The 26,958-nt window shown below is 42.6% G+C and overlaps 1 protein-coding gene and 1 long non-coding RNA gene across 3 annotated transcripts in view; one reads left to right on the top strand and one right to left on the bottom strand.

Moving 5' to 3' along the window:
* Positions 1–255: 255 nt before the first annotated feature.
* LOC131134622 (uncharacterized) lies at positions 256–825 on the top strand. The gene is made up of 3 exons (XR_009131430.1): positions 256–397; positions 598–694; positions 778–825. It is a non-coding gene; the product is annotated as an uncharacterized LOC131134622 (long non-coding RNA).
* The window catches only part of urb1 (URB1 ribosome biogenesis homolog), a 28,144-nt gene continuing 1,933 nt past the window's right edge, over positions 748–26,958 (bottom strand). The window contains exons 3-39 of one of the 2 annotated variants that reach the window (XM_058080106.1): positions 26,357–26,508; positions 25,996–26,125; positions 25,828–25,924; positions 24,384–24,469; positions 24,173–24,298; positions 23,976–24,106; positions 23,692–23,887; positions 21,452–21,589; positions 21,200–21,361; positions 21,049–21,133; positions 19,432–19,554; positions 19,248–19,360; positions 19,074–19,178; positions 18,382–18,498; positions 18,170–18,308; positions 17,946–18,104; positions 17,651–17,850; positions 17,368–17,580; positions 15,323–15,508; positions 14,312–15,140; positions 11,208–11,406; positions 10,926–11,124; positions 10,799–10,854; positions 10,538–10,728; positions 10,364–10,474; positions 9,541–9,604; positions 9,299–9,467; positions 9,135–9,225; positions 8,895–9,055; positions 8,710–8,821; positions 6,037–6,143; positions 5,672–5,815; positions 3,349–3,458; positions 3,095–3,289; positions 2,776–3,017; positions 2,003–2,554; positions 748–1,145 (exon numbers count right to left, since the gene is read on the bottom strand). In XM_058080106.1, the coding sequence (XP_057936089.1) occupies positions 958–1,145; positions 2,003–2,554; positions 2,776–3,017; positions 3,095–3,289; positions 3,349–3,458; positions 5,672–5,815; positions 6,037–6,143; positions 8,710–8,821; positions 8,895–9,055; positions 9,135–9,225; positions 9,299–9,467; positions 9,541–9,604; positions 10,364–10,474; positions 10,538–10,728; positions 10,799–10,854; positions 10,926–11,124; positions 11,208–11,406; positions 14,312–15,140; positions 15,323–15,508; positions 17,368–17,580; positions 17,651–17,850; positions 17,946–18,104; positions 18,170–18,308; positions 18,382–18,498; positions 19,074–19,178; positions 19,248–19,360; positions 19,432–19,554; positions 21,049–21,133; positions 21,200–21,361; positions 21,452–21,589; positions 23,692–23,887; positions 23,976–24,106; positions 24,173–24,298; positions 24,384–24,469; positions 25,828–25,924; positions 25,996–26,125; positions 26,357–26,508 (6,378 nt within the window). In that variant the 3' untranslated portion in view covers positions 748–957. Of the gene's footprint in view, positions 1,146–2,002; positions 2,555–2,775; positions 3,018–3,094; positions 3,290–3,348; positions 3,459–5,671; positions 5,816–6,036; positions 6,144–8,709; positions 8,822–8,894; positions 9,056–9,134; positions 9,226–9,298; positions 9,468–9,540; positions 9,605–10,363; positions 10,475–10,537; positions 10,729–10,798; positions 10,855–10,925; positions 11,125–11,207; positions 11,407–14,311; positions 15,141–15,322; positions 15,509–17,367; positions 17,581–17,650; positions 17,851–17,945; positions 18,105–18,169; positions 18,309–18,381; positions 18,499–19,073; positions 19,361–19,431; positions 19,555–21,048; positions 21,134–21,199; positions 21,362–21,451; positions 21,590–23,691; positions 23,888–23,975; positions 24,107–24,172; positions 24,299–24,383; positions 24,470–25,827; positions 25,925–25,995; positions 26,126–26,356; positions 26,509–26,958 lie in introns of both variants that reach the window. The other variant, XM_058080105.1, reaches the window with a different exon arrangement.

The following is a 26,958-nucleotide window of genomic DNA, read 5'->3' on the forward strand; positions in this document are numbered from 1 at the left end:
TTTCATGTTTTAAGTGTATTTTGTGGGATTCCCAACCACAATTAAAGTGTACTTAAATTTGTCCTCGTCTTTTTATCCTTTAAAAGACGAATGTCATTGGTCAAGATGTGTGGCGCCAAACGGTGGGGGCTGTCGTCATAACAGAGAGGCGTGGCCTCCCATAGTGTGTGTGCGCACGCGCTCATCACACAAATAAAATGTTATTAATTATATAAATGAGTAACAATTATTAACTTAAGGTTAAATAAACAATGGCAAACAGTTGCTAATGCAAACCAGGGGGATATATTAAAGCCCACCACCACCCCATTTTGCACACAGCAAAGACCCTGAAAGGAGTCAAGGCCAGTTTTGGCTTGTGACAACACGCCTGTGCTTCATTTCTAGCTAAGATTTGGTGAGACAGCATCACTCTTTTTTTGTCTTTACAAAGCGTATCATGGAGAACTCTACTGGTGTTGTTTTGGATGGATGGGAGTACTACTATGGCTACGTTGATCCAGTGATTGTGGATGAGAGCACATTGAAATACAATAAATGTAAGCTTTATTCTTGTTTTTTTCTTTATGTCATTGATTAATTCTTTACCTCTTTCAGATTCTATTGTTATTGTGTTTTGGATTATTCTGGCTGCATTTGTGGGAGTCCTCTTTCTCTGTTTGAATCTCATGTCTGGAACTGGGCCTCTACCTTGGTGAGTGTTGGTTTTCTTTTGTCTTTAAAAAACAACAACAAAGTACTGAAACGTACAAATGCAAGAGCCTCGTTTAATTCCAGGAGTCCCAGACGCAGAAGTCAAAGGAGGCGCAGGTCCAATCCAATTTAATCTAAGCTTGCATGAATAAAAAAGGTGGATGTGTTTCCGTGATGACAATACCACATAAACGGCTTGTTCAAAGTTGTTTTGGTCTGAAAATCTCCCATTTCATTCCAAAAAAAGAGACACAGTAGAAAGATTCAGCTGACATTCATCAAGTCCTCACAGACGGCTCTAACGGCCGTTTCACTCTGAGACCATTTGCGGCTATTTCGCCGCTTACGCTTGTCCCCGGTCACCATAGAGACATGAAACAGGAAGCCTTGCGCCAAGCTGGCCCCGCTCCACACCTCGTGGACGTACAAAGAGAGGAGAGACAGGCCTGCTTCTGGAAGGGGAAACAGAAAAACACGACAGACGATTTGAAGGGGGGTTAAAAAAAAAAAAAACTGCTGCTGTTTTTCTTTTACATTTTACACATTCTTCTCAAGTAATCTTCATTCATTTTCTTCTCGTAATATTGCCGCAATGTTGACTTGATCCCCATCATATAAATTATCCCCCACCTGTATTTTCTGATGTTTGTTTCTCACAATATTACCACTTTTCAAAAATTTTTATATATATTTTTTAACATTTCAACTCCACGCTCCTTAAATGAATTTTTTTCCCCTCATAATAGTAAAAAATAATTCTGGTTAAGTTTTGACTTTTCACACTGTTAGAATGTCACTTTTTCTGTTAATAGTGTGACTTAAATTAAATTAATTAATTAAAATTACATTAAATTGCAGCTTTTTTCCAATTTCTTGTAAATTTGGTCCCCATAATTTTATGATTTTATTCCCATAATATTGTAACCTTTCCCCTAACCAAATTTTCCACTTCATTTTGTATTGTTTCTCATCATATTCTGACTTTTCAAAAAGTAATTTTTTTTCACTACTATTTCAACAAAATGGACGTTATTTTTCTCAAAAATGTTTTTGACTTTTTTCCATTAGAACGATATTTTGACTTTATTCTTATTAAATGACAGCTGTTTTTCCAACTATTTCAACTTTCTTTCAGTTAATATTCTTCTTTTGTGAATTGTGAAAAAAAATCAAAATGTTATTTTTCCTCATATTATTGCAACATTGTTACATTTTTTGTTGTTGTGTGTTTTGGTTTCTCGTTGAATTCTATTTTTAAATAGTAGCGGGCTGCAAATGACACCCCCGCTGTCCAGTAAACGTGTCTTACCACATTTCCACTCATCTCTGGCATCTTGCGGCCGGCAAGCAGAGACGACCGCTCGATGCGCCTCTGGAAGCTGTCCTCGCCTCTCCAGCAGGCGTATCATGATGTCCGTGAACAGGCGGAAGGTTTCCCTCCCCCCCGGGACGGGCGTCTGGCAGACTTGATGGTAGAGGCGAAGGAGGTCCGCTTTGAGGCCGGCATCTGGCAGCAAGGCATCCACAATCTCCCCGTGCGTCATCACGCTCTCTTCCAGCCAGTGCAAGAAGATTTTGGTGCGTTCTGGGTCGTAAACATCCTCCGCCAGGCGCCTGAGGGTCCATTTGGTGAGCAGGTGGGCCGTTTCCACAGCCAGCAGACCGGGATGCCCTGTGCGCTCTGGCCGAGGTTCACTGGGGCCCAACACAGGGCGCCAGTGTAGAAGAATGCTGCTGAGAAACAAGCGACATTCGCTCTGGAGACTCTCCTCTCGTGCTTCCGTCTCAGCGTCCTCTGTCGGCTTTTCTTTTTTGGTCCAGACAGGGGAGCTTTTACCCCGGGTCTTGTCCTTCCCAGATGCTGAAACAAAGCAAATCGTGATAAAGTGAACATTTTACTTAAAATACTTTGTCGCTTTTTTGAAACGTGGATGTAGAGGGGTCCCATGTGAAGGTCGGCAACATATTCCAAAGCAAGGGCAAACAGGCAGCGCCACATTTAATAGTGGCGGGAGGCAGTCCAGGCGGCCATCTCTGAAGGTGTTCAATTTCATGCTGAAAATAGTGTAAGGAGCCACTTACTGAGGAGTTCCTTCACATTGTGCTTGTCACGCAATGCCTGGATCTGGCTCTGGAGGGCCATGTGGCCGGTCAGGGTGGTCCAGCACAGCAGCAGACCGAGCGCGTCGGCGGTGGAGAGAGGCTGCGCCAGGAGCATCGGTCGCTCGGCTGTGTTTGATGCACACAGAGCGGTGACCTGATGCTTCAGTATGGAGGAGAGCGTCTGCAGGAACAAGCTGAGCTGAGCTACCGTCACACCCGACCTGACGGGGGAAGACGCAGCACACGTCAACATCTCTGAGACAGCGAGGCTTCTCATCCAGCAGCTGTCAGGGCTTACCTCAAGCGTCTGCCGACACTTAATGCCGTGGATAGAAATTCATTGATGAGTGGGAGCGGCAGACACTTGACTTTCTCGTCCGCCAGCGTGGAACCTTCTCTTTGCTCCGCCGCCTTCTCTTTCTGTCCGAGGCTGGTGGACCACAGCGTGTGCAGCATGTGCACCACGGAACCCAGCAAATGCTGCTCCAGGTTCCTGGGGACAACAAGAAACGTCACAACGGCGCACGGTTTCAACTCCAAAGTCAAACCTACCTTTTTTCAAGCATCTGTATCATCCAGGTCAGGAGGCCATGGTTCTTGCAGAGGTTGTGTGCCACTTTGTTGACGCCTGCGGCCTGACACAGCACCCTGATGATCTGCGCCTGGTGGACAGAAGAGGCAGTCAGCTCGTTCTCACCACACAAAAAAGTTTTAAAAAAATGCTCTAGCATTTAAGTGCAAGGACATAAGTGTTTTTATGAAACATGTAAGTTTCTGCAGACAGTAATTATTGACATGTAGACTGACCAATGACATAACCCACTAACTCCTCAGGGCTCGACAATAACGTTGTACCGATGGCCCGGGGCAAGTTAAAACAAAATTGGGGCAAGTAAATCCAATCATTAATATTCCCGTCGGGCAAGTACACTTTAGCATGCCGTACTGCCAAGAGTTTTTTTTAAAGCGGTTCTTGTTGGGTGTTGGTAAAACACGGACTGCGTAATTCCGATGGTAATTTGCAAACCAATCCTTGCAAATCTTGAAATGGACCAATCAGAATCGTTTATTTAGACCGCGGTCCGTAATCCACAATCCGCGTTTTACCCACACCCGTTCTTGTTGGCGATCAACCAATCAGCGATCGTTTTACTAGGAAAACATCTGTCATGGCGTCCATGCCAACATGGTCTAATTCTTCAACAACTTGTGAAGGAAAACAGCAAAAAGTGATGAAGCAGTGCCTCCTAAACAAGTATTTTATTAGCGGTTAGCAAATCAAATGATGGCACAGGTGAGTGAATCACATTGCTGTGACAATTTGAAGTGGTCACAATGAAACACCACCCATTAGATCCAATACCAAGTGCTGATTTTGCACAAGCTACAAAATCTAGCGCTTCCATTTCTCTGTGGATTTTTCTCACCTTTGCTTCACAAATTATTGTTTGACCATTGAGCATTTTTTTCTGGATTAAAAACACTTTACTAGTACACAAATGTGTCTATTCAATAATGTTTCATTGTGGTGCACAACTTATAAATATCACTGCTTACTACGACTACCATGTGTAAGGTAGCATGGCTTGCCATGTTAACATACATCTCCACAAATATTCAGACATTCCTCCAAATACAATGCATCAGTACTATTATCTGATGAATTATCAGCATATATTGATATGATATCATTATGGCAGTCTTTTCATTTTACATGGGGCAAGTTGGGGCAAGTAGTTCTCACCTTAAGGATTCCCCATGGGCAAGTCATTTTGGTTTTTAACGTAGAGCCCTGCTCCTGGTGCGGCACTGCGACACTGCGACACTACCCATACACTACGTAACCACACAATGATTGACACTTAGACTGACCAATGAAGACTAACCGACCAATCCCATTTGCTAGGCGTAGCTACCGTAATAACGGACCAACTAGCCATGTCTCTGGTTGCAGTGACTGAGACCTGGGCTGACCAATGAAGACTCTGTGTCATAACCAACCAACTAACCATGTTTCTGGGTGTAGTGGATGACCCCTGGACTGACCAATGAAGACGAAGTGACATGACTGACTAATTATCCATGTTTCTGTGTGTAACAATTGACATCTAGATTGACCAATGAAGACTTTCTGACATAACTGATCGATCATTCCTGTTTCTCCATGCAATGATTGACATCCAGACTGACCAATGAAGACTAGGTGACATAACCAACCAATTATCTCTGTTTCTATGTGCAATGATTGACATCCAGACTGACCAATGAAGACTAGGTGACATAACCAACCAATTAGCCCTGTTTCTATGTGCAATGATTGACATCCAGACTGACCAATGAAGACTAGGTGACATAACCAACCAATTATCTCTGTTTCTATGTGCAATGATTGACATCCAGACTGACCAATGAAGACTAGGTGACATAACTGACTACCTATCCATGTTTCTGTGTGCAATGATTGACATCTAGATTGACCACTAAATACTAGGTAATATAATCGACCAGTTATCAGTTTCTGCATGTAATAATTGACATATAGACCAACAACGACTATGTGACATAATCAGCCAACTTCATATTCATATTTCTGCGAGTAATGATTGACATCCAGACTGACCAATGAAGACTATGCAACATTCCCAACTGTTATCATGATTGACATGTAGAGTGACATAAAGAGCAGACCAATTACTTATTGTAGCGTGTGATGACATGTAGACCGGCCAATGACTGTAAGGGAGTCAGAGGCCATGCATGAGGGGAAAAAAGACACAGCACAATGTAGGATGTCTGGTTCAGCATTGGTCACCTTTACTAGCAGCTTCTTTGCATTAGCATGTGTATGATGACAAAGGACCAGAGGAGGGCGTACCTGAGTGTGGTCGTCACACAGGGGGCTGCTGCTAAATCCGAGCAGGCTCAAGAAGATGCCTTGCTGGTTGCACAATTGGAAACAGTGTCCGTCACTTATCCCTTCCTCCAGCACGTTCAGGATCCACTCTCGTTCCTTTTTGTGCTGCAGAACAAACACAGTGAGCAGACCGTGACCCCCAACCCTGTCACAGAGAGGATTAATATCCGCGGGGGGGCTGCACACAAGTCAAACACATCAAGGCTGAACTCTGCAGACATCGGTCGAGTTTGTTTGTGATCGCCTCGGTGTCAACACACGTCACCATCAAGTTGAGAGGGTGCGAAAACAAATCTGCCCTTGAGTGCGTCCCTCCAGCGCTTTACCTCCAGGTCGAAGCCGTAGAAGAGCTTGAAGAAGTCGGGCACCTTCCCCAAGTCCAAACTCTGGTGGGACAGCAGGAAGCGGTTCAGGACCACGTACATGTGGTCCTCTGGAGAACACGTAAGGGAAAAATCAGTTCCACTTATGCAAATGCCGCTCCGGTACAAAGGCATTTCTAAAGATTCTAAAAACAATTAACAAGAAAACTAAAAAACAAAACAACATAAATTTTAAAATCTGCAGTAAGTTTACAAGAATAAAGTCAAAATATTATCAGAATTTACAAGGGAAAAAAAATCTGAAAAATGGTTGGAAAATGAACAGAAAAAAGAAAAAACAGCTGTAATTTTTGCAAGAATGAAGTCAAAATATTTAGAGGAAAAAGTCGTATTCTACTGAGAAAATAAACTCAGAATATTATGAGGGGAAATAATGTCATTTTAATAGCACTTTTTGATATGCGTAACAAACAACTAATAAGTCATTTAGGAAAATTAGGCTGGGGTAAATGTTTTATTATTTGTATCATAATATTAGAAGAACTTCTTAGAAAGAAGAACACAATCATATTTGGGAAGTAAAAAAAAAAACAGCAAAGACCAAAGTTTCTACTAATTATATGCTTTTCCATTTCTATATCTGATGTATACGATAAAGCTGAGATGCATATATTGGATAAAAGACGTGTAAAGGTGACTATAGGGCTGTGATTTCATGTCTAGAGGGCTCTAATAATTTTAAAAACGATATTTAGAAGGTTGCAAACAAGTTTTCTGTGTCTAGTATGTCTTATTTTCTCTTATTATGTCTACTGTATTGGGTAATGTGTAGAAGTTCATAAATGTGTTTGTGTCTAATATGTATTATTTTCTCTTATTATGTTTACTGTAGGGCGGCACGGCGGTCTGGTGGTTAGTGCGCAGACCTCACAGCTAGGAGACCAGGGTTCAATTCCCACCCTCGGCCATCTCTGTGTGGAGTTTTTCTCCGGGTACTCCGGTTTCCTCCCACATTCCAAAAACATGCTAGGTTAATTGGCCACTCCAAATTGTCCATAGGTATGAATGTGAGTGTGAATGGTTGTTTGTTTATATGTGCCCTGTGATTGGCTGGCGACCAGTCCAGGGTGTACCCCGCCTCTCGCCCGAAGACAGCTGGGATAGGCTCCAGCACCCCCCGCGACCCTCGTGAGGAAAAGCGGTAGAAAATGAATGAATGAATGAATGTTTACTGTATTGGGTAACAGGAGTGTAATGGGAATTATAGGGGTGTTATTTCATGTCTCGAGTAGGGGTGTGAATCTCAGCACCGAGGACGATTTGTTACACATCTCAAGGCACTGCCAGCGATACGATACTTGAATGATACATGGAATTTTCTGGCAATGCGATGATATAAGATTCAACCTCTTCATGATGTGATATAATGCTATAATCATTTAGTTCAAATCAATGCGATCCAATACGATATGGCGCAATTTCTTGCGATAAGAAGCCAACTGCGCTGAACACTCGTTCAGAGGGGACAGACACTTGTTCTGACCTGATTTGCTTGGTTATCCCCCGGTGTCCAACGAGGAACTAGACGGGGAGGTGGCGGTAGACTTGTCGGTGTTGTGGTGTCCCCTTTTTAAGGGGGTCTGCATGTTTGTCGTGCTGCCGTTGTACGGCTTCTTAACGTGGCATTCTTTGCAAATGACGGACGTTTTGTCAAGCTTCCCGTCGTTCTTTGTGAATCCGTAGTGTTTCCAAACATAAGATTTAAACGTTGCGGTGGGTTGAATATGGAAACTTCCTCGCTGCAGCTTGCGTGCGAACGTCCATGCTGTTCTACTAGTAGTTGTATGTGCCTCACGGCTTCCGTCCGTATTCAATACAAGACGCGAATGATGGTGCATTCAATGCGCCTGGGCAACAGCATATGGGGTGAAGTTTAACATGAATAAAACCGCGCTTGTGTCGGATCTTACGGATGAATCTAGATTTCACCCGTCAATTGCATCCATACCCAGTGAATGAGCCGATGGACTCGCATCGCACACATACACATTAATCGATGCATCGATTAATATCGATTATTTTCCACACCCTTAGTCTAGACCAGGGGTCGGCAACCTTTACTATGAAAAGAGCCATTTCACCCACTTGCCCACTAAAGAAAAATAGCCTGGAGCCGCAAAACGTTGTATGTTTAAAACAACATTGGAGGGGAAAAAAAAGACGAGTTGGAGTACTCTTGCTAGTACTGGAGATAAACTTTTGTTTTTAAATGAGCTCTAATTTATTTTTTAGAATCGTCAAATAACTCATTAATAATAATTAATAACTCAAATAACTCAAAGTATTACTCATTTCCCTTCATGTTAACCTGTCAGAGAGAACTGGATAGCATCCTGTCTGCTCATTCAGTCACCAGTCAGAACTCAGTCAGGATGCATTCATGGTCTCACACAAAGTTGGATTTTTGTAAACTCATAACAAAGACGTGCATTTTCACCACACGGGTGCTAAAAAATATTCAAGCATTGCAAAGGGAGCCGCAACAAAGAGGCTGGAGAGCCACATGCGGCTCTGGAGCCGCGGGTTGCTGACCCCTGGTCTAGACTCCTCTAATAATGTAAAAACCATATTTAGAAGGTCATAGGTCAAGGTCACAGGTATGTATCTGCCACCTACCGGGCTTGAGCATCTGCTGAGCCGCTTTGCTGATGTACGTAGTCAAGACAAAGGGAAGCCTTTCGTTCTGCTTTGCAATCCCGTTCTTCACCATGTCCAGCAGATACAACAGCTGTTGACCACAAAGAATTCCACAAGCTCATTGTAGGCCGCTCTTTCCCCGAATGCTTTCCAAATCATATCACCTGCTTCTTCTCTCGGAAGCGGGCGCCCTCCAGGTGCTGGTAGAAGTAGGTCAGCACATGGTAGGCCGCCGCCCGCACCTTGGCGTCGTAGCTGCTCAGAGCCATGACGGTTACCCCCAGGGCATGGACGGAGACGAACTTGAGGCAGTCCACCACCGATTCTGAGAGCGAGAGGCGAGGAATGACGGCGAGCGGGTGGAATAACGGTGACGGGCAGCGGCGTGACGGGCGAGAACTCACCCGGTCCGAGAATGACGCTGAAGAGAGGGAGAAGAAAACACGGGTCGTACAGATCGCTGTCTGTTTGCTGGAACAGCATCTCTTGATCCTTCTGTGGACGTTGAGAGATTGAGTTCACATACGGTGACAAATGTCGTCTAATGATGCCATTTTAGAAAGCAAACCTGTGGAATGATGCTGCGCCGCTGGGGAAAGCGAGCAATGGTCTGGAGCATCTTGTCGGTATTCAACAAGGCCAAGATGTCGTCCGAGTGGGTCTGCTTCCACAGAGAAGACCCCAGGCTCTTCCTGGTTTTGTGGTGCTCCACAGCTGCCGGACCCCACAAGACAGACCTGTGTATAGAGTTCCACAGTATGAGTGTGTGTGTCAACATTGGTCACATGAAGATAAAATAAAGTTACTCACTGGAATTTGAGGAGACTGAGATTGTTTTTTTCATATTCCTGAAGGAGCAGGAATATGGTTTGGTCTGTTCAAACACAACAATGTATGAAAGCGATGCCAATTGGAAGACATTTTAAAAAATAAAGAATAAATAAACACATAACGTCTTGTCGTATGCATTACATACACCGAAATAAGACACATACGTTTCCAGTCCAAAGTTTGGAGACACTTCATCATACAATAACATAGTGAAGTGTCTCACACCGGTCGTGTACATGCATTGCCAGATCGATTATTTACATCTAGATAATCATCATATCATATTTTCCTTCCAGTTTCATTTTATTGAATTTACTTTTAAATATCTTGATTATATTAACATTTTACATTTGTTATTATTCAATTAAAATATTTCAATATTTCATTATTATCATCATCATTTCATTCAAATGATTTGTTACTAGAGTTTTTTTTTTTTAACTAATGTATTACTGTAGTCCAGAGTGGAGCTCCATAAGTTATGTTTATTAATGATAAAAGTGTTTCCAAACTTTTGACTGCATTAACAGATACAGTGTGATGTTAATGTACAGTTCATATTACGGTTTCATTTTATTGAATTTACTTTTAAATATTTGTATTATGTCAAAAGTTTTACTCATTTGTGGCTACTTTTATTTGTCTTGAAAAATTCATCAATCAATTATAAAATATTCATGTTTTCTGATACAATTTTATTTTTTTAATAAAAAAAATAGACACAAATTTATTGAACGTATATTTGAAAGTATCGTGTGATTTATTAAATTTTATTGATTTTTTTTTTTAAGTAATGTATTACCTGTAGTGCTGAGTGTAGCGCCATATGATCCCATAAGTACCAGGAAGTGATTCATGTTGCAGACGGTAGGACATTTCTTCACCACACAGAGAAGGAGGGACACCAGAGCCTCTGAAAGACCAGCCAAAGTCAAACATCGAATGGCAGCAGTAAAGATGTACCATATGAACGTACCTTGAGCCTGACTCCTGCTGGGGTCGTCTGCATGGGAGTCCAGCATGGTGGGCAGGAACAAGGAGTGGCTGCTGGCCATCATGTGGAGCGCGGATAAAGGTAGAAGGTCGCCGTTGATACCGCCGGGGGGGTACATCACCTCCAGAAGGCTCCTCAGGGTGTTCAGGAAATGCCCATCAGTGTAGCGATACCTGAGGAAGAAAGAAATGATTGGCAAAGAGAATACGTGAAAGAGATAGCAGCATAGGGTAAATGTCTTACTTCAGTCCAGTCCTGACAAAAGAGTTCCAGTTGGCTGCGGCGTTGTCAGGGGATGTCTAGGCAGTAGATGGCCAAGGATTAATGTCATAACGTGAAGCAAAGTGTGCTGCCAGAGGTGGAAACCTACGATGAGCTTCTGCAGCCTTTCCAAGATGTCGTGTTCCTGGTTTGATGCGACTGCTGGCGTCTGATCTTTGCTGCGACTGTAAGAAGCAATCAGACACTTGAGGGCAGCCGCGGCGATGCTCTTCCTCCAGGTTTCTCCTTCTTCTTCGTCGTCTGGAGAGTCAGCCAGCTTCTCTGTGATCACGTCCACGAGCGTCCACCTGGGAGGTAAAACAATTTCAATGCCAAATTCCTGAACCGGTTCCTTTGTTTTTCCCAATTCTGGATTCTGAGGACCAGCTACCTTTCAAAGCTGTCTGCTTTCTGCAGGGCGCATGGCAGCTTGCTGATCAAGTCCCTGATGTCTGCCATGTCTGCAGAGAGCTTGATCAGACCCGCCAGCGCTTCGATCAACCCAGCATCTACCGCCGCATCTCCAAGTGCAGACTGCATCAACTTGGCCAGCAGACGCTGCTTTAGTGTGTGTAAAACTTCTTTTTGCACTGCAACGACACAATTCAGTCAGACAAACCTGAGACGACATGCACTTATACAGTATATATCAGGGGTCGGCAACCTTTATTATCAAAAGAGCCATTTTACCCACACGCTTACTAAAGGAAAACAGATAGGAGCCGCAAAACATAATTTAAAAACAATATCTTATAAACTTTTGAAAGTTTGAATCAGTTTTAACGCCAAATTTTTACACCAAATTGTTGCTTCTCGTCACATGTGAGCTCTTTGAGCTCATCCAATCACGAGTCAGAACTCATTCACTTCAATTCATTCAGGGTCTCACAGAAAGTCAGATTAAAAAAAAAAACTCATAAAAAAAAGCATATTTTTTCCCATTGGGGTATTTAAAAAAAATACTTGAGCCTTGTGAAGGGAGCCACAACAAAGTGGCTGAAGAGCCACATGTGGCTCTGGAGCCAGGGGTTGCTGACCCCTGGTATATATTGATGTTTTGGAAAAAGGATAGCATGCGGGCCAAACAGTCAGGAGATCTGGGCATGTTCTCCCCATCCACAAATAAAATGCATGTTAGGTGAATTGGAGACTCTAAATCATCCATAGGTGTGAATGTTTGTCTATACCAGGGGTGGGCAAACTACGGCCCGGGGGCCACATGCGGCCCACCAAACGTTTGAATCCGGCCCGCCAGTTGCTTTTAAGTATTTCAACTTTTAACATACCAGCTGGCAACATGACTTTCAAGTCGGATGTCTTATTCAGTAAAAAAAAATAAAAAAATAAATCCTAGTTTGATGTGGTCTGATGTTTAAAGTGCTCCTGAAAAAAAGGAAACAAGAACATATAGCTGATAGTATGACAATTAAAATTAGACAAATAATTCAAGGCGTAAAATTATTAAAAATTATTAAAAAATATTTAAAAAAAAATAAAAATATTTAAATATAATAAAATTCATTAAAATTATTAAAATTATAAGCGTAAAATCATGTGTGTTAAATATATGTTCTGGCCCCCCGCACAATTTTGTTAACTCAATGCGACCCATGAGTCAAAAAGTTTGCCCACCCCTGGTCTATACTGTATGTGCCCTGTGATTGGCTGGCCACCAGGCCAGGGTGTACCCTGCCTCTCACCCGAAGACACCTGGGATAGGCTCCAGCATACCCTAGTGCAGAGGTAGGGAACCTATGGCTCGGGAGCCAGGTTGGGCTCTTTTGATGACTGTATCTGGCTCTCAAGCATTTCTTACCACAATAAAAATGCATTTTTGCTAACATTTTAAAGTAAACCATCACAGAAATGACTGTTAAAAATAATATTCAAAATCAGCAACTTTCTTATGCATTTTAATTCGTCCATCTATATTCTGCTGCAATACGGCCAACCATATCTATCTTTCCTGATGATATTTTCCAGGTCAAACACCAAAACTTGATTATTACTGGATAATGCGGTAGTCTACCTCGGTCATTGAGATGTCAAAAAAAACATGTAAATGTAAACTTTCCTCCTTTAGTCAAATAGCTAAAGCTGCAGAACCAAGCCTTCTGACAAAGATGGCCAAAAGAATGAAATACATGTACGGAGTACGGTGCAAAACCATGCAGCAGCAGAAGTTGTATTAATGGCAACAAGTATTTGATTTATTATTAGACACTGCGCTGCTCTCGAAAGTGTGCTGGCCACACCCCCTTGGCGTGGGGTAGTGTGCCTGGTCTATGTAATTAGAGCCCATTATATCTAAAACTGTTGGTCTTACATAAAAATGCACACATTTTATTGCATTCAATGTTTAAAAAAATGTATATGGCTCTCACAGATACACATTTTAAAATATCTGGTCTTCATGGCTCTCGTAGCCAAAAAGGTTCCCGACCCCTGCTCTAAATCATCCATAGGTGTGAATGTTTGTCTATACTGTATGTGCCCTGTGATTGGCTGGCCACCAGGCCAGGGTGTACCCTGCCTCTCACCCGAAGACACCTGGGATAGGCTCCAGCATACCCTAGTGAGAACTTGTGGTTTAGAAAATGGATGGATAAAACTGATTCATATTTAAAGAGAAATATTTGTGTTATTATTAGTTATTAATATCAAAGTGTCATCTTGTTCTATTTACATTTTCTATATCTATATCTTTCCGTTATCTCACACTTTAGACACCCCTGCTTTGTCAGCGTGTGACCTGACATCACCTCTCATCGAGTTCTTCAAGAACTTCTTCAAGAGTTAACCACGGTGATTAAAGAGAGAAGGGAGTGTTACTACAGCTGAAACAAATCACGCTGCAAATGTTGATCTGAAACTGCAAAGGTGGGCTGTCTGCCTGCGGAGGGAGTTGCACACGCCGCAGGAAATGACGTACTTCAAGCCCGCCAATCTGTAGATGTTCTGAGATGCTACACGAGTCTTGGCGAATGTTCATGAATAAAATAATTTTATCATTCCAGCATAGAAAACATGTTTTACAAAACTTCAAAATATGTTTTTTATCACCATTAGAGCCCTCTAGATATGAAATAACACCCCTATAGTCATATTTATACCCAATGTAGTCAATACAATAAGCAATTACAAGACATACCTCACTCGTTAGCATTGGTAAAGTTCCCTTTTGTATCTCGGACATAATGTGGGTCGATTGCATGGCATAAAAAAAGTTTATCAATCCATCATCCATCCTCACTATGACGCATTGTTCCCACTACATGTATGCACGAGGTACAGGATCTCTTCAAATACATTAGCGACGGCCACCGCTTTAACGAGTTAGCCTCCAATTTATCTATTGTAAACCTACGAAAGGGTCTGAAACAGAGTGGGGAAGAGGGACAAAGTAAGAAACAAAAAATGCACCACTTCCGCACCAAATGAGAGGCATGGGAAAACTGTGTTCAACATTTCCACATGTCCCGTTTGTGTACAAACCGTCTTGAGGCCTGGTTGCATCCTCTCTCCCAGCCACCTGCAGGTAAGTCCGGATGAGAGGGAGGAAGTCTTCCGCCGTGTCAGCCAGCTTCCTGGCGTTGTCGGGCTGCAGACACCACATCTCGAAGAAGAGGAGCTGTGTGGAGCAGTGCTTCAGCAGCAGACACGCGATGGCCAGGATGTGAGGGAGAGGACGTCGGAGGCAGTACTGCAGCACGTCGGTGTGGATGAGCCGCGCACTTCCAGGCTCGCTGGACAGCGTCTGGAGCAAGAAATCCTCCAGGGCCGGACTGGAGCAGGACAGCAGCAGCGTGCCCAGACCATGGAGGTGAGCTTGCGACAAGCAGATGCCGGGGTCCTGGTCTCGCCTTGCTGAGGACTCGGTGAGAATCTGCAGTGCAGCTTGACCGTAAATGCTGAGTCGGGTTTGTGTGTCTGTGATGACTAGCCTGTCCTGCGGCAGCAGCAGCAACTCAGATGTCACATCTCTGACTTTGGAAGGCTCCATGAAGGTATGCAGCGACAGGAGAGCCTGGAAAGGTCTGGAATGTCTCACGGGAGTCTGGGGACCCATCTCCTTAAGCTCCTTGTACACGGCTCTCTCCACAGCGCCTGTGTAGGCGACCAGAAGCTCCAGGTGGCCCAGCTGGCACAGGGTGGGGGCGCCCATCTTGAGCAGAGCGGTGATGTCGTCGCTCAGCTGAGTGCACATCTGCTTTAGTCGGACCGGGTTTAGCAAGTGTGGAGGCAGGGTGGACTGTTCCAAAGCTAGATACCACTGCTCCATACATGGATGTCTGAAGATGGAGTCCAATGCCGAGAGAAGTATCTAAAACACAAATTACAAAATGAATGATCAATATTTGAGCGTATTTTTCCAGGTTTTATCAATTTTATGAACTTGAACCCTGACTGGTTCTGGTCTTTTGTCTTTCTATGACACCCATCATGCGACCTTAATGATGACCATCCAAATTGCTCAGTGATTTTTAAAAAATGTTTTATGCTGACCTGCTCTCTGTTGGGTTCGCCAGTGGTGGGCTGGTTGAGTTCCAGGAAAAGGTCCGATTCCTCTTTGTGGTTCTGTTCTGCCGGCTCAGAGTCCGAGGACTCCTGCCAGCCTTGCAGCTTGGATAAGACATCTTGCAGTATTCCCATTAAGGTCTTCAAAATAGCAGATCCAGTGTTTTTGGGAAACTGTGCGTGGAGGGGAAAGGTCAAAATGTTAAAAATGCACTGTACCGGTCAAAAGTTTCGGGACATTTTATCATGTTATTGTATGGGAAAGTGTCTCCAAATAGGGCTGGAACGGTACGCCATAATCACGCTACATCGCCCCCTCACTCTATTGTGGTTCTTCAAACATGATCGATAAACATGATTATAATAAACATCACAATAAACATCAACATGACAACATCAAACATCAACATGAACATAAACAATAAACAAACGCAGTTTGGGGGTTGACTACAGCCTATTAGTCAAAACATGCATATTTGATCAAATTGTCCATATTTTTTGCCCAAATTAAGCATTTTGAACCACAAAAATGGCTACATGTATTAACCCTTTATAGGGCAAGTAACCATATATGGTAACTTAAAAAAAACAGGGTTTCCCCATGTCTCAGCAAGGCAACAGAGTCATGTGACTTTCTCATGCCAATCAGCCAAGATCAGACAATGTCACAGGAAGTGACATCGTGGGCTGTGATCAATCAGGAGTGAGCCAGAGAGTATCAAACTTCCTTCTTCATTCAGAAGTTGGAAATTGCAATTTTCTGACGCTTGGGGCCCGACACTCTTGGCCCAAACATAAAAACTAACCATGATGAGTTGATCACAGTCACTCAAACAACAGGACCTCTTGTTGACGTCACCTTGTGCAGTTTGACCTGTCCCTTTTCCATACCCTAAATGGGCAAGGAACCGTATATGGTAACTTCTTTGATGTTGATTTGCACCCAAAACCTGAAACTTTTTTAAAAAGTAAAAAGAGAAAAAATGTCTTCTTATAGCCCCCAATAACACTGAAGGATTGCATTTTTAAATTACTAAGTATTTCAGTGAGTGCCCGATAAAGGTTTTTTTTTTCTTCCCTTTATTTGGGCAAATATGTGAATCATTACAGTGCATTTCTTACATCAATCAAAATATAACTTTCCATTATTTACATTTTTATTCAACTATCTGATCCCAAGCCCAAAAGGAGTAGGCTGAAGCAAAAGCTTATAAATGCCTACCCCTTTTTGCAGGATATAATCATGTTCATGCCACTGTCTTGTTTCCCTGTTATTATTTTCATTGTAATATTATTATCATTATTATCATTGTTGTTATAATCTTTATCATTATTACCATCATTATAATCATCATTAATATTATCATTTTCATCATTATAGTTAAAAATTTTGTGATTTTTTTTATTTTTAATTATTTAATTTTACAGACTTCATTGCTTCTTGTAGAGTGTAGAGATTTCTTCTGTTATTTTCTGAAATCTGCAGTCTTTGTGTGTCAATTTATTAGCCCACTTTTTTTGTGACATTTACTTATTTACTGTATTGCATGTGTCTAATCTTATGCATTAAAAAACAAGAACTTGAGACTGTGTCTGGACAGGTGACAGGGTTAAAATACAAATACAGTAAAGTAAGCCTATTAAATTAAATTAAATTATTTAAATAATTTTTTTTAAATTAATTTATTTTAAAATTTTAAATTTAATTTTTTTTTAAATTAAATTATTATTTAAATTAAAATAAATTAAATTAAAGCCTATTAAAGCTAAAATTGTGAATGTAGTATTCAATGTTGGTCACTAGGTATCAGTAATTGTTCGGTGAGATCACTACTTTTGGTCATTTGCACAACAAATTAACTTTCTTCCACCTTTTCTTTTTCTGTTTTTTTTTTTACATCACAAAGAAGATGCTTTTAGCTGGGGGAGAGGCCCACAGCAGAACCCTCTGCTCCTTGAGAAGAGCGATGCATACTGAGAGAGGTCTGATTACTTGCTAACCGGTAGAGCCAAATCAGATAAGCGCGTCTTACCGTGCCAAAGTCTTCCACTGCTGATTTGATGTAGAGTAAAATCTGTTTAATCGCCAGCGGGAAGTCAGCAAGTGACATGGAAGCTGCCGCTCCTTCCACATCCTTCCTGAAGGTGTCCTCCAGCAAGCTGCTCAAGCCGCCAAGGTAGGCAGCTTTCATTATGGCGGTGAAGGAAGGCGACGTCCCCTCTGGCTGACAATCAGACGACTTGAACTGTAAAAAGATGACAAAGAAAGGTGTAACGCTCATGTGGCGTGTACTCGGTGTGCCATCGAACACCGACCAGCTCCTCTCGGCACTGCTGCGGGAGCCACTTGGAGTAGTAGCGGTGAAGGAGCACCACGGAGCCGTGAGGAGAAAGGGGCGGCTCGGAGGAGGCCAGGTCTTTGTCGTACTGCAGCAGACACAAACAGAGCGGGAGCGGCTCCCTCTGGCCGTGAAGGACGTGACACAGCACTGCCGACAAGTACTGAAACACCGCCCCTGCAGGAGATGACACACCCACAATGACGTTGTAATAAAGCAATAAAATACTGTAAGAAAAGTATTTTCCATACATACAAATAAACCTTTATCACCTTTGTCTGCAGGAAGTTGGTTTCGGGCCTCCAAAGCGGCAAGGACGGCAACGCTGAAGGGGAAGGTTTGAACAATGAAGTCTTGGCTCAGATGGGGCCCGAACTCCTCCATGTCGCAGTCGTTGCCCTCCATGATGACATCCAGCATGTCCAGGACATCTAGTGGAGAGACATTACATAAGAAGAGAAACCTGACGCACGGACATGCAGAGGGGCTCACCCACCGTCGATGTGGGACACAGGGACGCTGACGGCGTCTCCCTCCAGCCCGCTCAGGTTGGACTGTATGTTGGCCGCCTCCTGCACCAGGCTGGCGACTTTATCAGTGTACATGTGGGAATGGCTCACCAGCTTGACAAACACCTGTGTGAAAGAAAGCCATACGTTCTCGATCATGGCAGTGTGGGAAGAACAAAGAGATGACACGCCCACTCACTCGCTCCAAGAACTGAATGACCGTCTCTTGCTGGCTGGGCTCTACCCGGTCCAGCTCGTCAAGCCAGACTACAAGCTCGGTCCAAGTGTACTCAAACACGCCGCTGTCCTTTAACACCTGAAGAGACATAGCCACAGATATATTAGAGTCCTGTGGGAAACACTGTCATTCAAAGCATTCGGGTTGTGGAAGACAAACCGAAGCGACTGTTTTTTCAGTTTGACAAGTGAAGAATTAGATCTTTAGATAAATCGATTGTGGAGACATGCACTGGGTATTAAGTTCTGATTCGTAAATTTTGCTTCAAAGTACTGGCAGATGGCTCTCACAGCTGTGACTGGATTTCGACTTTCCAGAGAGAAGTAAGAAGGTACTGAAGAATGGCCGTTATTTTGTATTGTCATTTATACAGTAGTACCCTGCCACACGAGTGTACTTTTAGATGTGAGCCGTCTCTCCACTGACATTTTGCTTTGAACTGCGAGCTAAAATTTGGATACGAGCTGCTAGTTTGCGGCAGGCATAGCTGAGGACAGCTATTTGGGGTCTTATGTCATTGTGACCATAGCTAAAGAGTAGCTAAACATTCCACTGTAAAGTTTTGCACACAACAGCAGCTCCGCTGTATACTTTCAACTTGACATCGAGCTGCCGAACCAACGCCACACAACGAAATCAGCGAGTCTTCTCACTTTGAGAACTAGCATCCGCGTGGACGTCTTGAGTTGGCTGCAGCGGCTGCTGACAAACATCTTGAGGAGCAGATAAAGCACCGACTTTTCTTCGTCTGTGGCTTCCTGTGGCAGAGAAACAAAGTGAGAGAGGTCCAGATCCAGTGTTATACGTATTAAAAAAAGGTTCTTAACCTGAAAGCGGAACCAGGAGAACTTGCTGGCGGGAAGGTCTAAGGCCAGCTGCAGTATCTGATGCTGCAGGACGGGGGCCACTTCTTCATCCACTCCTCCCTCCGACACGACCCCTACACACGCCAGACAACGTTCAATTTTAAGAGTGCGGACGGGCGCTTTACTTGACGACAAAAGCGATTACCTTTCAGGAACTTGCTGAAGTCAAACCTGCACTGGTTGACCAGGTGTGGCACCACTTTCTGGTAAAGACAAATCACCTGGAGGATCAGGGCTTTGAGCAGGATCACCTCAGGCTCCTCTGGTGCTGTTACACAAACATGGGTAAAAGTAAGATTAACATATGCCTTAAGATTAAGATATGCCTTTATTCGTCCCTCAGTGGGGAAGTTTGTGTTGCACAGCAGCAAGAGTACAGAGTTAGTTAAGCAGTACAAAATACACAATATAGAAAAATAAACAATATAAAATCAACGGTTTTTCCCAGAGTTATATACAATACAGTATGTAGATCAGGGGTGCTCACACTTTTTCAGCATGCGAGCTACTTTTAAAATGACCGAGTCAAAATGATCTACCCACTACAAAAATGCAAAACATCTATTTATTTTCAAATGTATTGAGGATTATTTGTACGTACAATGTATGTTGATGTACCTTACATAACCAAATGAGTCAATATTGCAAAACACACATAATTAACTATTAACATTTTTTGTAATTACCTCCACATTACTCCCCATTTCCCTTCTTTGGTACTGCGATGGTAGAATGGAATATGAGGCAAACGCACTTCAAAAAAGACATTGTGAAAAGAAAGTCCACCTCCCATTCCGTATGGAAGTGATATGTTTTTGCCTTTTTACTTCGTCCAGCTCCTTCACTCATTTTAGTGACCATAAACTTTAGCGAGGGCTTAAAATCTGACGCAATTCGCCGACTAGCTTAGCACTTTGCATCGTTGTTTACGCATGAGCGGTGACCTAAAGGTCAAAATTCAGTTGTCATCTGACTGGTTGTCCTGTATGTCAATCAAGTAACGGGGATGGATGATAGGCTGACATCGTAAGTTCTGCTGCACTTAGAGACGTTGTTTGATTTGATTGGTCGCCCGAAGGGCAACATTCAGTTGTCATCTGAATGGCTGCCCTGTATATCAATCAAGTGACGGCATTGATGCTGGGATGATATTTTTTTAATGTCACGCCGCGATCGACCGGTAGATCGCGATCGACTTAATGAGCACCCCTGATGTAGATAATATGAAACGAGATGAGATATATAACCAGTCTATACACTTCTTGTTAGAGATCTTGTTAGAGAGTTAATATGAGGCATTATGGAAATACTTCACATAGAACTTAGTATATTGCATTTAGAGCCCTTAATATTGCGCATAGAGGTTGATCAGATATTGCACATAGTACACCCCTTATGTCAGCTAATCATGGGGATTTAAGTAGAATCACACACAATACACACTCCCAGAAATCTATCAAAAAAAAAAAAGAGTATTCATTACGGGAGGGGCTCAGTCTACGTCGTTGGACTTGTATTCCGTACAACAGTGATGCGTGTGTACTTTTTACCTACAGAAATGAACTCCTAACGAGCTCACATTGTACACAGACAACATAAAGTAGTATAAAATACAGGAATGAAATGATGAAATGCGAGAATGAAATGAAAGAGAACAGAAAAAATTTAGAGGAGGCACTCCCGTATCTTAAAATGGAGCATGATCAGCCTGAGGAAGGCAGACTTCTTGTTGCTGTTCCTAATAAAGTGGCCAGATTCTTACCAGAAACTTGGCTGTCTTGACTTGCTTTGTCCTTCTTGGTGAGCGCCTGCCACTTGGCGACGATGCTGGTCATGTCGGGTAAAAACTGTGACGAGAGGATGACGTTTGGAAAGTTAAAATGGTTTTCAAAAGGAGGCTTGGTAGCATTCACCTTGCTTAGCGTCTCTCTGTACTGCTGAAGCAGGTCGGCCATGGCGTCGGGTGTGTACACATCCGAGTGGTTCCCTAGGAGGAAGGCTACGTTCTTGGCGGCCTTTTTCAGGATGAAGCCGACGGTGGAGAAGGCGGTGAGCTGCGCCGCGGTGTTGGCCAACTGCGGGGAGGACGGGAGAGATTCACGGGGTCTGCGGCATCCATCCATGCTCTGCACGGATGTGTGCGTGCGTGCGTGCGTGCTACGTACACTGAGGCCCTGTGTGAAGAAGGCCTTGGTGCAGACCGGAGGAAGCGATATGACCATGATCATGGACAGAAGGCGAGGAAGTGGAAGGAGCTCGCGGGTTTGAAACACGGCGCTGATCTCTGGCTGGGCCTCGTAGATCTGACGTGAAATGAAATGGTGTTAAAAAGATATTAGTCAACAGCAGCAGCGCTCAAGGTTGGATTCCGGAATAACAAACAAAAAACAGACTGTGTACATATATTTATACTGTTATTCTGTATATTTTGTATTTTTCATTCTTTTTTAATAGATGTGTCTGCACCTACTATACCAAAACAAATCCCTAGTATGTGTTTGATCATACCTGGCAATAAACCATTTTCTGATTCTGATTATAAATAAAGTAAAAACAATTTGCAAGCCTCTAGATCAGGGGTGTCAAACTCATTTCGCATCGTGGGCCACATACGGTCTAGGGCAGGGGTCGGCAACCTTTATTATCAAAAGAGCCATTTTACCCACACGCTTACTAAAGGAAAACAGATAGGAGCCGCAAAACATCATTTAAAAACAATATCTTATAAACTTTTGAAAGTTTGAATCAGTTTTAACGCCAAATTTTTACACCAAATTGTTGCTTCTCGTCACATGTGAGCTCATCCAATCACGAGTCAGAACTCATTCACTTCAATTCATTCAGGGTCTCACAGAAAGTCAGATTAAAAAAAAAACTCATTAAAAAATGCATATTTTTTCCCATTAGGGTATTTTAAAAAAATACTTGAGCGTTGTGAAGGGAGCCACAACAAAGTGGCTGAAGAGCCACATGCGGCTCTGGAGCCAGGGGTTGCTGACCCCTGGTCTAGGGAGATGTCAAGTGGGCCGGACCATTAAAATTATACCATACTCTGCTATAAATAACCAAAATATCATGTCTTTCCTTTGTTTTGGTGTAAAGAAGCACAAAAACATTAGGAAAATATTGAAATTTAATGAACTATCCTTTTACAAAACATTTCATGAAACACCTCATATTTCCTTAGACAAATGTGCAATTTACTTTTATCATTCACAAATATGCATTGCAACTGATCCCACTGATTGTACAAAGGCACGAAATTTTAATTGGTACTGAAAAATATAGTAATGCACTTTAAGATTAAATGAGACTTTTAAAGAAAGGGATTTTTAAACCACTTACACATACGCATATAAAATCTAAATGTAATCCCTGCGTACACCTTACAAACTAAGGAGAGTGATTTTAAATGTGTAATGAAGAAAGTGTTCGCCTGTCCTGTAAATCTGTAAACTTCATACATGAAACATACATACACATACAATATATACTGAAAATGTATGGAGTTGTATGAACAGTAGAATTCCATCACACAACTTTTGTTTTGAAGCTGCTGACTAACATTAAAGTGCACAATGCAAACAGTAAGCCGTCATATTTTTGGCTGTGATGAGTCTCGTAGTGGCGTCGAATATTATATTCCTTCAATACCGAAACTTGTTGCAAACACACCAAGCACAGAGGTTTTCCGTGCATGTCTGTAAATAAATAGGACGTGGTCCATTTTTCTTTGAAAATTCTACACTCCTTATCTACTTTTCTCCGTTTGGATAACGACATTTTGGCTAATGAGGGTGTAGCAGAGAGGTAGAGACCAAGGTATTAACAACGTCGTAACAAGCAGCAGATGGCGCATTGATACCGTCTGCTGTTTTCAGTCTGTCTCAGTGATGCGGCTTGTCTTCTACTCTGATGGAAAGAGTGCGCCCCTTAGCGGATAATCCATGAATTGCAGCGAATTAAAAATATTAATTCCATGTCTTTTATGCATTTTTTCCACTTTCAAATTATCCTGCGGGCCTGATCGAACCTCCTTGGGGGCCGGTTCCGGCCCGCGGGCCGTATGTTTGACACCCCTGCTCTAGATACACTTTTAAATATTGTTAGAGCCCTCTTGACATGATGTAACAACCCTATGCTGACATTTAAACTCATAATAAAAGAAAAATGATCCACTTATGACTTGTGCTCATGTGTGTTTCAATGGAGATTCAGAGTTTAGTTTGTGGCCACAACAGTAGCCCGTACTATGATGACTGATATGTGATCATTCAAACATTTTAATGATTTAAATTTCTCTCTTTTTCCCACCCAATAAAAGCCATAAATACCGTACACACTATATAATAGTTGAATGTATTTTTTAGTTTATGTTTTTTATTTGATGGTGTGGATGGAGTACCTTTTTGAGAAGCCGGACATTGTCCTGCCAAGCGTTCTTGAGGCGGGGGGTGTACGAGTGCTGCATCTCCTTGAAATATCTCGTCACAATGTCAGGACTCGCCTTGAGGGTGTTGACCACCAGCTCAGCCACCAGCTCGTCGTCGGCCGCCTGCCTCAGGCCCACCAGGAACTGCAGCAGGATGATGTTTCCGGCTCTGAAGAGAGCGAGAGCAGCACGTGGAAGAAACAGCAAAGGAAAAAAAAAGCCCAAGTCGTGTAGAAATGAACGTGGACTACACTTGCCTGCCGGCCGTGCCAAAGCTGGCATCGTGAAAGCTGATGCCGTGCTTCCGGGAGCAGCACAGGTCCAGAAGGAAGCTGTGAGCCAGCTCCCTCACCACCGATGTCCCAGCATGCTCACGGTCCTCCTCAACCTTGTCGTGGAAACAACATTTGCATCAACTGCAGCAAAGACAAAGCGAAAGGTGAGACAAACTCACTCTCTTATCAGCCACATCAGCGTCGGCGATCCCGTTCCATTTGTAGAGAGAAGCGATGCTGGCGAGCGTGGTAGGTGTGAAAAAACGCACTTTTTGCGTTTTGCTAATGGCCTTGTTTAAGACCACCTGCATCAGACACAGATCACGTGAAGCTTAAGAGGAAAGCCGTCAAGATGAGTTGTCTTCGACAATCAGGCCAGAGATCACTCACTCTGCTCTTCAGCGTGGACAAAATCAGACTGACCACCGACATCCTGTCCTCCTTCAGCCCCGTGCTCAGGATCGCTGGCAGAAGCTCTGGCGTGGCAAGTCAACATAAAAAGAGTTTACAGTCACTGCAGAATAAAAATACACGTGTGTGTGACTTTTTCATAAAATAATCCCATAAATCTCACGATTGTGTACATGGCAAACCTGCTCAACACTCAATTTGGCAGCCCCCCCCCAACCACGCCTACTCTCATGCAACCTTTTGAGGCTCCAAAGTCTTCCCATTGAAGCCCCATGGAAAAATACATCGGGCACAAACAGTACAACTAAGCAGCCGTGGCCGACTGCCGCCGAGCACCCGGCAAGTCACCAGGGTTTCCCACCGCAAATAACTCTGGACCGCCACAGATAAATTTGCAGCTACCTGTTTAGCTTTGCTTTTTCTGGTCTTATCAGACACTTTTGGAGACTCTGATATGAAAGCACGTAACGGTCCTCACCAGGAGGCTCTGTCTTGCTTATAATTTTTTTTTAAAACCACCAATAGTATACAAAACAATATTTTGTTGTAGGAGCATAGAAAACCAGTTTACCATTTTCTAGATACACTTTTTAACATTAGAGCCCTCCAAACATAAAATAACACCCCTATAGCCACTTTTACACTGCTGCTACCCAATATAGTAGACAAAAATTTGTAAATTTCCCCACTGAGGGACAAATAAAGGTATACCTAATCTAATAATAAAAGCAAATAAGACATATTAGAAATAGAAAACCTTTATCATCATTATCAGAGTTCTCTAGATATGAAATAACACCCCATTGTTGCCTTTACATTCCTGCTATCCAATATAGTAGACATAAGAGAAAATGTGACTTAACTAAGACATAATATAAACTCATATGTTAGCATTGGGAAAGTATTCTTGTTCTGCACAGTACTTCCTGCGGTGGCTATTACTGACACCTTGTGACCAGTGTAAAATACTACTTATCATCACAACATTTTTAATGCATCTTCTGAATGCCTTATAGGTGATTCATACTTCCTTTAGACATTTTTTGTTAGAAAATGCTTAATTTAGGCACAAAATAGGTCATATTTGCTTAAATATAAAATATAGTGAAATATATAATATAGTATTCCCAGTATGTACAACTTTAGTAAGAACCACCAAACAGCAATAATTTGTCCATGAATACATTTTGGAAAACCATGATAAAGTGAAGCCACAAAATTCTAAACACAAAGTGGTGAGGAACAAATGTACTGCAAATGTGACAATAACAACATCTTGCGGCCCCGCCCGCCCCGACAAATAGCTTTCGAAATTTGTGACATGAGTACGATACACTTTAAATGTGACCACAAAAATTGCAAATGATGCATGGGGCCCCTTTATAAGTGCAGTGACAGGTTGCAAGCGCAACCCCCCTGTTACCTTTGACCTCTAATATCTGTCCAATGGTTGCATTGTCTCCAGACACCAAAAAGGACAGCACAAACTGGATGAAGGCCATGCGGACATCCAGTTTTCCCTGCAAAAGTTGAATTATAGTCAAATAAGACAAGTGATGGTCATAATAAAAGCGTTTCTTCCCATCTTTACCTTGTTATCTTTCCACTTTGCCAGCCCGGAGAACGCTTTATTAATGTGAATGTGACTCAGCACCTCCCTGGCAGCTTCGGGCCCCTGAGATACTGACGCGGACAGGAAGCTGAGGCACTGACGAATCAATCTGGAGGGAAAATATATGTTTTCGGATGGTCAGCATCCAGGAATGCATTCATCCGCCAGGGTTCCTAATGAATTCATTTGATACCAAAGACGTGGTTATACGTTTTTGTAATTCCAAGCTCCTGACCCCAGGAGGTTCCGTACAGTAGGGAAATATGAACGCACGCACACACAGTTCTGTCCTAGATGTGAAAATTGTAAATAGTTCATGGTGTTTATTTGTAAAGCTGACCTGTGATTCCGTGACAGAAAACATCCTTGAATCCGCTTCATGTGGCTGGAAATCGTTTTCTTCACGATTGTGTTGCCAACCCTGTTGAAGTGGGACAAATCGCTGGCTGTCCTCAGGAGAATCACTTCAAAACTCTCCAAGATCAGCAACATCTGCACACATTCCGAGATCAGAGCAAATCAGGCGTGTCCAAACTCATTTGCATTTGCAGGCCGCACTTCATATTTGATTGGCCCGTGGCACATACTAAAAGTAAAATGAAAAACGGTCTGCCTCACATCATTGCAAGAAGTTTTAGGGACACTGTGCAAAGAAACTCCTTTAAAAAATAAAATAAAATACAGCAAAAATAGACAAAGAAACAATGATACTAATAAGAGTCATATAACAATATGCATTGTGACCTTTCAAATTATTTAATCGTGGGTCATAATTAATGATAATCCCAATTTGCAACCATGTGCAAAATATGTCGATTTTTACTGTATTTTAAGAAAGATAAATGACAGTTAGATACATTTGAATGTATTAACAGCCCCAAGTGTACTGATACCCCACAATATGTACAAAAATGAGGGCTTATGTTCAAAGACACCACGTGA

The sequence above is a fragment of the Doryrhamphus excisus genome, chromosome 8 (assembly GCF_030265055.1).
Source record: "Doryrhamphus excisus isolate RoL2022-K1 chromosome 8, RoL_Dexc_1.0, whole genome shotgun sequence".
In the NCBI taxonomy this organism is placed as follows: Eukaryota; Metazoa; Chordata; class Actinopteri; order Syngnathiformes; family Syngnathidae; genus Doryrhamphus; species Doryrhamphus excisus.